We start from the raw sequence: 12,771 nt of genomic DNA, 5'->3' as shown, positions 1-12,771 counted from the left end.
AAGTAGAACATTCTACAGGATCAAATTGAATGAACCTAGAACTTGTAGAATGCTAATCCTTTATTTGTTATTATGTTGGCATTAAGAAGACAAATAGTATAACACTATGTAACTTACACAGAAGTTTAAAGTCCATTACGGTCATTTCATTATCTAGTTGTCACAGTTATCTCATCAACCTAGTGTTTAAATGCTAGCAATTCATCTACCCTGAATAGACTACAGTGAGGTCCAGGCTTTTTTGTTTCTTCTCTTAATTCAATCTGTATTTCTGAGTATGTTTCGTTTATTTTCTATTTTTTACCATTGAACAGGAAACAACAAGATTTTGTAGCACACATCCAATGTTCATAGTTTCTGAAGTCCAGAAAAGAGTAATGCAGATTTTATCTGAGTTACCACAAACAGGCTTAATTCAAAGGCTAAGTAGGACATACTGAATGTATGAACCTTGCAAAAAACAAGGGTGTGGTGAGACCTTAAAGGCGACATTAGAGTCTAACTACCACTGCTATATAAGCAAAAAACAGAACATGAAACAGAATTTAAAAAGGAATTGCAATTCAGGCAGTGAAAAAGGGACAACCTCTTTAACCACATTGTTTTGCATTTTTATATTGTCCATCTATTTCCTAAACTCCACTTATTCCAAAGCCAAAAGCAGTCACAGCCTATCACACATACTTATGGTGGGTCATCTTAGATTTGCAAACAACCTAACATGTAGGACATGGGGTGTCAGAAAAAAGTAGAGCACCCTGGGGGAAAAAAGAAGACAAAACTCCTGTCTGGGATCTGGACCCAGACTCTTGGAGGCAGCAGTTCTAATCACTGCTGCAATGTGCTGCCCACCTCTTTAATAAACCTGTTGAACTAACAAGCTATGGAAGTGAAAACATATTATGGTCTGGACTACTCCCTTATACCAAGTCATGTTTGGTCGCCTGATAAATTAATCCTGGGTAGCTGAAAAAGAATTCTCTGCAAAGTGACACATGCAGGATATATTATTTTTCTCTTTCTTTTTATGAGTATGCAACAGTAATCATATGAAGACAAAATTATTCTTTTATAAACATGTAAAACAGGATCTTGTTCACTCAGGAATAAGAGTGACAGTCAAACTGGACAAAATTTGAAAGGAGGCACATAATAAAGCAGACAGTCATTAACACAGGTTTAAAGTGTCTTCATTTATACTGTCTAGAAAAACTGGTCATAATCCACATTAGCCACAACATCCCTGCTACCCTGGATGCTCTACAGTTTGCATAGCGGTGCAACAGCTCAATGGAAGGACGCCATCTCCCTCACCCTGATAAATGAAGAACACTCATCCGATGCGTTTGCCTTTTACACCACTGTGCCCACCAGCAAGCTGGGTATTTGAGTTTGTGATGAATAGGCCCCAGTCAGTAAGGAATGGCAACAGGAACTCCTCCACACTGTTCACCAACATCGGCGTTCCACAGAGTCACTACCTTTGCTTACTGCTATATAGTCTTCTCACTTATGACTGTGTAGCAAAGCACAAGAACAACAGCATTACCAAATGTGTGAAAGACACCACTGTGATTGCTGCCTGCAGTAAAAGACCTGACTGTATGGTGCCATGACTACACCGAGAAAACAAACAAGGTCAGTGTTGACTTCAGAAAGAACAAAGGAAGCCACGCTCCAGCCCATATCAGTGGCTCCCGTATCCAAAAAGTTAGCAGCTTCAGGTTCCTGGGTGTCCAATTTACTGACTGTCTTTTGTGGTCTATCAAGACCACCTGCATCCTAAAAAAGGATCAGTAAAGGCTCTTTTTCTAAAACAAACTAAAGAGCAAAACCCTGGTGAACTTCTACCACTGCACTATTGAACGTATTCTGACCGTATGCATCACAGTGAGGTTTGGTGACCTAACAAGCTCCCCCAAGGGAATTTATGTACTGTTTCTAAAATAACTTGGGCTAACCTTCACAAGCTCCATACCATTTACTTTACCCAATATCTGACAAGGGCTTAATCCATAATCTCTGATGGCAGTCGTCCAGCTCATCCCCTGTTTTCATTTCTTAGCACATCGTTCACCTGCTTCAAGGGAAGTTTCATCCCTCAGGCCATAAGCTCACTAAATTCTTGGTAACCTGATCCTTCCTGCCCTGTACTGAATCCATCTGCTGGTTTATGTCTAATTCTACTGTACGTTACATATGTAGTGCCATCTGTACTGTTAAACTGTGCAAACTATATGTCTTTACAGTTCTGTTTTGTACTATGTACAGAACATTAGGCCATTCTTCTGTGGCCTTTATTTTTTATATATTTATTTATATATCATCTTATTGCTTCTATATGGTTCCCTGCACCACCCATATATATGGTTTCTACAAAAGCATACTAAAAAATAAAATTAAACCTACAGTATATGATAAATACACATATTTTAGGCAAAAATAATCATTAAACTGTTGAAGAAGTTTTTTTTGAAGAAAACAGTGCAACTCTAAAAACAAATCCCTGATACCATGTTTCAAACCAAGTTACAGTAAGGGATGTGGTTACAGCTTTTCATCTTTTGTCACAAATGACAAACATGAACATCAAAATTTGTATTCAAAATTACATTCCAGTGTATAAACACTGAATTCCTCACACTCTACCCTGATTAACATACATTTACCATGTACACCGATCAGCCACAACAATAAAACCACCTGCCTAATATTGTGTAGGCCACCCTTGTACCACCAAAACAGCTCGGACCCATTGCAGCTTGACTTGACAAGACCTCTCAAGGTGTTCTGTGGTATCTGACAACAAGATGTTAGCAGCACGTCCTTTAAGTCCTTTGAGTTCCGGGGTGGGGCCAAGTCAGCGCCCTGAACTAACTCTTTGTTATGTTCTTCAAACCATTCCTGAAGAATATTTGCATTGTGGCAATGTGCACTATCGCATGAAAGAGGCCACTGCTATCAGGGAATATCATTGCCATGAAGGAATGCATGTGATCTGCAACAATCTTTCGGTAGGTGTAATGTGCCAAAGTAACATCAGCATGAATGCCATGACCCAAGGTTTTCCAGCAGAACATTGACCAGAGCATAACACTGTGTCAGCTGGCTTGCCTTCTTCCCATAGTGTATCCTGCTGCCATCTCTTCTCCAGGTAAACGCTACACCTGGCCATCTACATGATCTAAAAGAAAACATGATTCATCAGACCAAGCCACCTTCTTTCATTGCTCCATGGTCTAGTTCTGACGCACACATACCCCCCGTACTCATTTTTGGTGGTGGACGGGGATCAGCATGGGCACTCTAACCGGTAAGCGGTTAATCAGCCCCATAAGCAGCAAGCTGAGATGCACGGAGTGTTCTGAAACCTTTCTCTCATGGCCAGCATTACATTTTTCAGCAACTTATGTAACAGTAGCTCTGCTGTTGGATCGGACCAGATGGTATGTATACCCTTTGCTCCCCACATGTAGCAATGAAACATGGGCACACATAACCCTATTGCCAGTTGACTGGTTGTACCTCCATAGACAGTTTTGGTAGGCCCTAACCACCACATATCTGGAACAAACCACAAGACCTGCCGTTTTGGAAATGCCCTGACCCAGTCGTCTTGCCGTCATAATTTGGTCCCTGTCAAAGTCGCTCAGATCTTTACATTTGCTCATTGTTCCTGCTTTCAACACATCTCCTTTAATACCTGGTTGTTCACTTGGCTGCTTAATGTTTCCCACTACTTGACAGATGCCATTTTAACAAGATAATCCATGTTAGTCCTGTCAGTGGCCGATCGATGTATATAATCCTGTGTATTTCATCCATCCATTATCCAACCCGCTATATCCTAACTACAGGGTCACGGGGGTATGTTGGAGCCAATTCCAACCAACACAGGGCGCAAGGCAGGAAACAAACCCACCCACACACTCACACACTAGGGACCTAACCTGCATGTCTTTGGACTGTGGGAGGAAACCCACGCAGACATGGGGAGAACATGCAAACTCCATGCAGGGAGGACCCGGGAAGTGAACCCAGGTCTCCTAACTGCGAGGCAGCAGCGCTACCCACTGCACCATCGTGCCTCCCCCTGTGTATTTCATCTGCATAAATTTCTCTATGATGCCAAAAGAAAAGAAGACAAAACCTCCAGAGTTTTTATATATTGTTTGCAACAAAATACTAAAATATATAGATTTTAAGCATTCATCCCATTTCTGCCATGACCTCTCTACGGTGTTTGTCCCCCTTTCGCCTTCAGAACTGCCTTAATTCTACGTGGCATTGATTTAACAAGGTGCTGAAAGCATTCTTTAGAAATATTGGCCCATATTGATAGGATAGCATCTTACAGTTGATGGAGATTTGTGTAATGCACATCCAGGGTACAAAGCTCCCGTTCCACCACATCCCAAAGATGCTCTATTGGGTTGAGATCTGGTGGCTGTGGGGGCCATTTTAGTACAGTGAACTCATTGTCATGTTCAAGAAACCAATTTGAAATGATTCGAGCTTTGTGACATGGTGCATTATCCTGCTGGAAGTAGCCATCAGAGGATGGGTACATGGTGGTCATGAAGGGATAGACATGGTCAGAAACAATGCTCAGGTAGCCCGTGGCATTTAAACGATGCCCAATTGGCACTAAGAGGCTTAAAGTGTGCCAAGAAAACATCCCCCACACCATTACTACACCACTACCACCAGCCTGCACAGTGGTAACAAGGCATGATGGATCCATGTTCTCATTCTGTTTACGCCAAATTCTGACTCTACCATTTGAATGTCTCAACAGAAATCGAGACTCATCAGACCAGACAACATTTTTCCAGTCTTCAACTGTCCAATTTTGGTGAGCTCGTGCAAATTGTAGCCTCTTTTTCCTATTTGTAGTGGAGATGAGTGGTACCTGGTGGGGTCTTCTGCTGTTGTAGCCCATCCGCCTCAAGGTTGTGGGTGTTGTGGCTTCACAATGCTTTGCTGCATACCTCGGTTGTAACGAGTGGTTATTTCAGTCAAAGTTGCTCTTCTATCAGCTTGAATCAGTCGGCCCATTCTCCTCTGACCTCTAGCATCAACAAGGCATTTTCGCCCACAGGACTGCCGCATACTGGAAGTTTTTCCCTTTTCACACCATTCTTTGTAAACCCTAGAAATGGTTGTGCGTGAAAATCCCAGTAACTGAGCAGATTGTGAAATACTCAGACCGGCCCGTCTGGCACCAACAACCACGCCACGCTCAAAATTGCTTAAATCACCTTTCTTTCCCATTCTGACATTCAGTTTGGAGTTCAGGAGATTGTCTTGACCAGGACCACACCCCTAAATGCATTGAAGCAACTGCCATGTGATTGGTTGATTAGATAATTGCATTAATGAGAAATTGAACAGGTGTTCCTAATAATCCTTTAGGTGAGTGTATACTGTAACTCTAAAATATGAATAAAGTCAACCTGTGGGCAAGTTAATTGACTGACAAGATTGAAAAAGAAGTGTGCCTATCTATTGAAGATCCCAGATTTAAAAATGAATTTCAGAGATAAGTGGTTAACAGATAAAGCTGCTACCTGTGCAACCCTGTAACATAACTGCATGAAGGGATACATTTAAGCACAAATAAACCAGATGATCAGACAGTTACTTCATTTGAAAATGAAAAGAATTCAGAATCAGCCAGGCCACACAGCCACACTGAACAACCAACCAAGAAGGAACTTTGTGACAAAGTTCTGAAACTGTAATGTAAAACACTCTACGATATGCATCAATAAAAACCAACTTTTTACCTACATGCAAAGAGTCATGCTAATTACCAGGTAAAGTCTACTACTTTGGAACACCAGAACAATTGGGAAGCATGATGGTGGAAACCTTTTTGACAACATGATTATTTTCAAGGACAGTCAGAGCATCTAAACACAGCCAGATCCTCAAGGAGAAACATCTTGAGTCCAAAGAACAGGACAACACTTCACATTCCAGTAAGGCAATGACCCCTAGGAACCAGTGGAGTGGTTTCAGAATGCGATGGTCACTGACTGTCGAGTTGGACAGAAAAACACACTATTGAAAAGTCTGCTCAATCATATGAATAAAGCAATTTATTAAACAATTATTGTTAAAAACATCAATAATAGTGATGAGTACTTGTTCATATTTAACAAAGGAGGGTGTATAGGAAGATTACTCAACATTGCATCCAGGTCTCCTTGACCACTTTGGGATGAGATGATAGTCCTTATGTAATTTGTCATTTAAGAGATACACTGCTGTTACCATTTACCTTTGTATATAACTTGCACATTCCATTGATCCAAACATAAGATTAACTGTCAAAAGAAACTTTAATTTCAATAAAATTAAATGAACCTGTGAAACTGTAATATACATTTATTCGATTTTTAACATTTGGTGTGTTGATAGAAGTATCAATATGAACACTGATGTTGAGATCTTTGACTCAATATATGAAAAAAAATTAAGATGCCTAGATTAGCTTTTTAAGGTAAAAGGTAGAGATGGTACAGTAGACATGAATGCACTGATGCATTCCCTGCACCATATAGGTGACGTCTTCACTTCTGTCATATTCGAGCTTGTTACACCACTAAACTACCAAGGCAATATCACATATATAGCAACTGGGAATAAATATTTTAATTTTCTCTCCTGAAATCTCAGATATTCTACATCCACCCCTTTATAACCTAGTTATCTATTTTACTGTACAGCATGAAAATATTCAAGGCTGAATAATCTTTTGAGATATATTCAGAGGCCCACAACACAACTAAAATGCCAAATAAGCTAAAATAGTATTAAAGCGGGTGTTACAAATACAGGATGTGATCTCCTCTTTTAAATTTCCATTTCATTTATTTTACGTAGACCTTGCCACATTCTGAAAGGAATTTATTATTTATGTGGCTTATATTTTATATTATACTCCAATTCTAGCAATTGCTAATGTTTTTATATTGCCATATGAACTGACAGAAATGCAAGTGCGGTGGTTTTGTAAATATTTTTAACTTAGCTAATGCAATCCTGGCTAAGCTAGTGTTAAATTTAAATAAGAACATTCAGAACATGCACGGAGGTATTGACCACTCAGTAACTGTTTTTAATTGTTAGTTGGCTGAGGCCTTTATCCAATGTGACTTACAACATTTGAGAGATACAATTGGTTACATTTTTTTTTTTTTTTAAAGTTGGAGCACAGGCAGGAAAAGTGACTTTTTCATACAACCCACAACCCCAGGGTTTAAACTCTTAACCACTCTTTATGATAAATAAACGTTTCTTCAAAACTAAAATGATACTGTAACTAGAATTTGAGTCTAGTTTTCCTTTCATAGTCCAAACAGAGGTGGACAGATTAGATTGAATGAAAAATTTGCTTTCTACTATTTGTGGTGACATTTTGCACGTTGAATAGCCCATGCAGGTTAGAATTTCACTATACTTGACTAGAATGACCCTATTAACCTATTTGTGAGTGTAGGCGTGTGCACAAATGTGTGCTCCGGCACTCTTTGGGGAATGGCAGGTAAATTTGGAGCAGTCACAGAAAATCTCACACAAATACAAGGAGAATATGTCAACTGTAATGAAAGAGCAACTGGGCCAGAGGTTCACTAGCCCTGGCTACTGGCTCAGTGAGGCAGAACTGCTATCTAATACATCGATTGCAATGCCACCCAAAAAGGACAGTTATCACATAAAACAACAAGAAAGGCTGAAGCATTTTCTGATAGCTGTCACTTCTTACTTAGTCATGTTTTCTCACATTTTAGACTGGCTCTGCTCGTGTTTATTTTATTCTCTGATTCTGTGATTTCTTTACTCTGGTTCATACAACTTGTACTACTTGTCTGTTCCAGTCTACTATCATGTTCACTTCAGTAGGTCATAACATTTTTCTGCATTATTTGGTTTTGCATTATGCTATCTTCTCCCACATCTATCTATCTATCTCAAAGACATGCAGGTTAGTTTAAATGGCCCCTACAAATTGAAACTGTCTGAGTAACTGTTGGGCTGGCACCCTGTCCAGGGCTATTTCCTGACTTGCACCTGATTTTGCTAAGGTAGTCTCAAGAACAGGTAGGATACCAATAATGGATAGAGGGATGGCCTATGCTATACATAATTCTATGTTTTGAAAATCTCCTTTGATAACATATTTTATGAAATGCACAAATAAAAATAAAGCTTGTCCTGAATGACTGATGGAGGTGTATCAGATTTCACTACTGTCTCACTACGGACCCTGGTTCAATATTCAAACTAGTGTGTGCCTGTATACTGTTTGGACATTTACTCCACAGGTGCTCTGCTTCCATTGTGATTGCACAGGGATGCAACTTGTAACTATACAACTGACCCAGCAGGCCAGGCTCTGATTGTTAGTATTAGTGTACCTGGCCGTGGACTTGCAACATCCCTATCAAAAATAATCCCTTTCATCGACGTACAGCTGCATGGCCGGGGTTTGAACCCCTGTGACTGTGTGACGGACAAATCACATTCAGAAGGTTAATAGATGGTTCGATGATTAGTTTATTCATTTATTTAACAAAAGTACACGGAAAGCAAATGTTTAGGTGTTCATTAGAATCAATATCTATTGAAAAAAGACTTTCCTTTAACAACTGCCTGTAAAAACAGCAAAAATACGACCGACTAAAGCACAAACGTGTAATGTAAACGTTACATTAATTAAACTTACCCGGTGAGCGACCACTTTACCTCTGCTGTACTTGCCCTGCAACATGCCAGCAGATTAAGTGACGAAGGAGTTATGTGGTTAAGTCAATGCCTTCGTGTAATTCCAACAGATATATCATACCACATAAAATAATTATGTATTTTGCAAATGCTGATTCAGATCAGATCCATTTGATGAATGCTATTTATTTTCGCTCTGCATACATTTTTGATTTAGTCTTTATCCAATAATTCCGATTTTGCTGAATTAATGTTAACCAGCGTCTACCATATCGTAGTTCAGCATTGTATCCACCAACACTATCGTACGTTTAGAACACATTGTACATTACTCAGCGCTCGTAACCTGCTTTCTAGCACTGCTCTCATTTCCTTGGCAACCGCGTACAATTTTTCTTAGAAGCAGCAACTTCCGGTGCAGCACAGTAATCCCTGCCGAATTACCACTAGAACAAAACGACATAGTACCGGAATGAAACGCTCTGAAAAATTTACGTGGCGATCAGTGTGCTCCCAATTAAGTGCTACATAATTTAAAATATAGTATTTGAATTACAGGAAAAAAATAATGCGCCCCCTTCAAAACATAGTTAGGATGACTAAAATGCTACTCCATCTGCTCCGGTATGTAATTCCGTGTTTTTGGATTTATACTTTTATTTTAGCAGACGAAATTACTGGCTTGATTGGGTATAAAGAAAAGAACAGAGTGATTAATGTAAAATTACACACTCTAAAATGCCGTACGTACCTGTGATAATACAACCTTAAAATACCGACCATTTAAGTTAAATAGTTTGCATTCGAAAGTAACAGATAATGTGTGTGTTTGTTTTTTCTAGTTAAGTATGGTAGTTTACACAGATTTTATCACTTTGTGTGCATAAATGTCGTTTTGGTATCCTGGAGGAGTAACTACTCAAGTGTAACTAAACTTACATTTTACTAGCTCTGAGAACACTGCAGCATCACCATGTCATTTAAAAACCTATATAATGTCTTGATCTTTGGTGTTTTATTAAATCATAAATGTTACCTTAGTTTAACTGGGCCTCCAGGTTAAGGCTGGCTGGTCTTCCAGTGTTCTTCCTGTCCTTGTACTGGCATTTACTTCTCCAACATTGTCTGATTTGTTTTGAGCTTAATTTGAAGTGTTAAATGGGAACCCTGTATAGACAATACGGTCAAAATTCTGTGATTTCTGTAAAAAATGAGTAATTTACACGCTTAAAAAATGGAACACTATCTAAAAAGAGGTTTTGACACTTGTGCAAGTAAATGATGTTGCCGGAGTGAGTTGTTAAACTAGATACATTTTATTCTAACATATTTGTAATAATTATGATGATAAATTCTTTCAAACTTTCAATGTGCATTCCTGAATGTATTCTTTAATAATATTACTTTCTTATCGGATGTAAATCTCTCGTAGAAAACACCACTCTAAACAGATACAGGTAGTGCTACTTGTTCTCTTATGTGACATTATATTTTAAAATGGAATAACCCAAGATATATAATCACAGTTTCATCAAAAGCCAAAACATTTAGAAAAGCAGAAGTAATCATTGAAATAACAAAGTCACTGATTATACATTATATTTCACTTCTGTACTCCTGCTGAATGTCTGTCTGTGTCTGGATGTATGGGAAGTCATTTAAAACAGTAATTATTATACTGAAATATAATCAAAAGATTCAATTCTAATCTTGCAAAGCTAAGCAGACAACTTCTTAGAACACCAAAAGTGCTAAGAGTCAAAGATTTGCTGCTGTCAATACTAAACCACTGAGACCACAAATTAATTGTATACGAGATTTAAGAAGAGTGGGCAGACAAATTGCAGGTGGCTACCATAATATGCAGTACATTTATGATTGCCAGATGATGCTTTCCTCAGGCATTTGGGGTGGGAAAAATGTGGGAAGGTATGGGAGATGGTTTCCATAAAAAGGTAATTTACTGAAAAGAAACCCACCTTATTTTTTGGACCCCCATTTTGTCCTTCCATGTTTCTGATTTCTCAGATGGATAGATAGATAGATAGATACTTTATTAATCCCAAGGGGAAATTTCACATAATCCAGCAGCAGTATATTGATACAAAGAAACAATATTAAATAGTAATAAAAATGAAAATAAAATTAATGTTAGCATTTACTCATTCGGGTGGAATTGAAGAGTCGCATAGTGTGGGGGAGGAACGATCTCTTTAGTCTGTCACTGAAGCTGCTCCTCTGCCTGGAGATGATCCTGTTCAGTGGATGCAGTGGATTATTCATGATTGACAAGAGTTTGCTTAGTGCCCGCCTCTCTGCCACTCTCAGAAATGGTGGGATTCCCACTGACCTGGCAACCCTGGTAGCTTTCTAGTGAAAGACAAATTTGAAAAGGGATTGATCTACATATAACAAAATATTGTTATAGGATAGCTAGTTTGACCCCGGGATGGGAATAATACTTTTATACAGTAAACCGGATTTTCACTGGGTCAAATAAGTTGGTCATCTTACTAGTCTTTCATCAGATCTGGATAAGATTGTGTGCCCCTGTTACATCATATTCCTTAATATCAGACTGACTTTTTGCAAGGAATCACTTGGCATTGATTTTTCTGATCATTTTCATGACAGATGGTATGCATTCTAGGCCACAGTATTTTACTTGTCTTGTTCTCTGATCTCTTTCTTCTCTTATTGCATCTTTTTCTCTCCAGGACATTAGCCCACTATGTTAATGTACATGACATCATAGAGGCAAACCATGATAAGGGGGCGGCCTATTTTACTGCTAGATCTGTCCTTTGGCTCAGCACCTTTTCTTCTACCCAGCATTGGTTTGACAGTGAATGGCACTGATATTCAGAAGTTAATTAAATATATATTATATAATGAGAACCAATAAAGATAAATCTATACAATAAGAGCAACTGTTAACAGTCTATGTCAGGAGCATTAATCAAACTGATTTGGTCTTCTGTAGCTCAATAGGCCTCCTGGGAGTTGAGCAATACATAAAAAATGCCCCAGGTATCTTGCTTTTCCTGTGAAATATAGCAATTTGCTGGATAAAGCAGGTTCAGAAAATGGACAGATGGCTGTTACCACATTGTAGACTGCCATGGTAAGACCTATGCAAGACAAACATTTTTGCTTCTTTTAAATGCACTTTATCAAGAAGGACATTGGAGCCTGATCAGCGAAGAAACTAATTTCAACACTGAAGTCAACCCAAGTAATCTCCCTACATGGTGTTTGATCCTTGTGTCAGTCCAATTCACTGTGAGACTGGCACAAGTCTGGAGGAAACAAATCTTTACATGAAGTATGTAGCAAATGCTATCTGGGATATGACAAATACCTAATTATACTATTTTGGAACTGCCGACACTATATTAAAAAAAACAACATTGATTCTCTTATATTGGAAGCTTATGATATTGTTCAAATGAATTGTGATGTACTATAAAGGACATTATTAAGTAATGTAGATTTTGTGAAACAGAAAAAAAAAGCTTGTATTTTAAGAAACCGTTCATCTGTTTACAACACACCACAGTTTATTTAAATTAGAGTCCCAATAAGAACAAGGAGGTGTTTCATTCTTGTGTATATTCTCATTTCCAATAGAATTCGTCACCATAACTAAACAGAATATTCTTAAAATTTAAGGACCCTAATAAAGAATTGCTTATTGATCTACTACTTTGAATTCTTCACATATTGATTGAACAATATAATCAGGAGGTACTATGGATACTAATCATTAAATTAACAATCACAAACAAGGACTTGCCCAGCTAGGGTTACTTGCCATTTACTCAAAAAACAACTCGAGCATTGTGGTACACAGTAATTAAGTTTTTTTTCTTTTCCAACACCCTCAGGTTACATTTTGAATGCCATCCATACGAAGTAACATAGTACGAGAAAAACAGTAATTCAATCGTGGAAGTCACATAAGGTGAGTCAAATTTACGTCATGCCATTCCCAGGGTGCCTATAAAATTGATATTATCCAGACTCTTATAAAAATGA

General features: G+C 38.4%; 1 protein-coding gene across 2 annotated transcripts in view; it reads right to left on the bottom strand.

Moving 5' to 3' along the window:
* LOC120541497 (leucine-rich repeat-containing protein 49-like) overlaps window positions 1-9,102 on the bottom strand; it is a 64,908-nt gene extending 55,806 nt beyond the window's left edge. For both annotated transcript variants that reach the window (XM_039773193.1, XM_039773194.1), the window contains exon 1: window positions 8,735-9,102. In XM_039773193.1, coding sequence (XP_039629127.1) covers window positions 8,735-8,779 — 45 coding nt within the window. In that variant the 5' untranslated portion in view covers window positions 8,780-9,102. The remainder of the gene's footprint in view (window positions 1-8,734) is intronic.
* Window positions 9,103-12,771: the final 3,669 nt, after the last annotated feature.

The sequence above is a fragment of the Polypterus senegalus genome, chromosome 12, assembly GCF_016835505.1.
Source record: "Polypterus senegalus isolate Bchr_013 chromosome 12, ASM1683550v1, whole genome shotgun sequence".
Taxonomy (NCBI): domain Eukaryota; kingdom Metazoa; phylum Chordata; class Cladistia; order Polypteriformes; family Polypteridae; genus Polypterus; species Polypterus senegalus.
The sequence above is the reverse complement of the archived record's forward strand: the minus strand, read 5'-3'. Positions and strand labels throughout refer to the sequence as shown.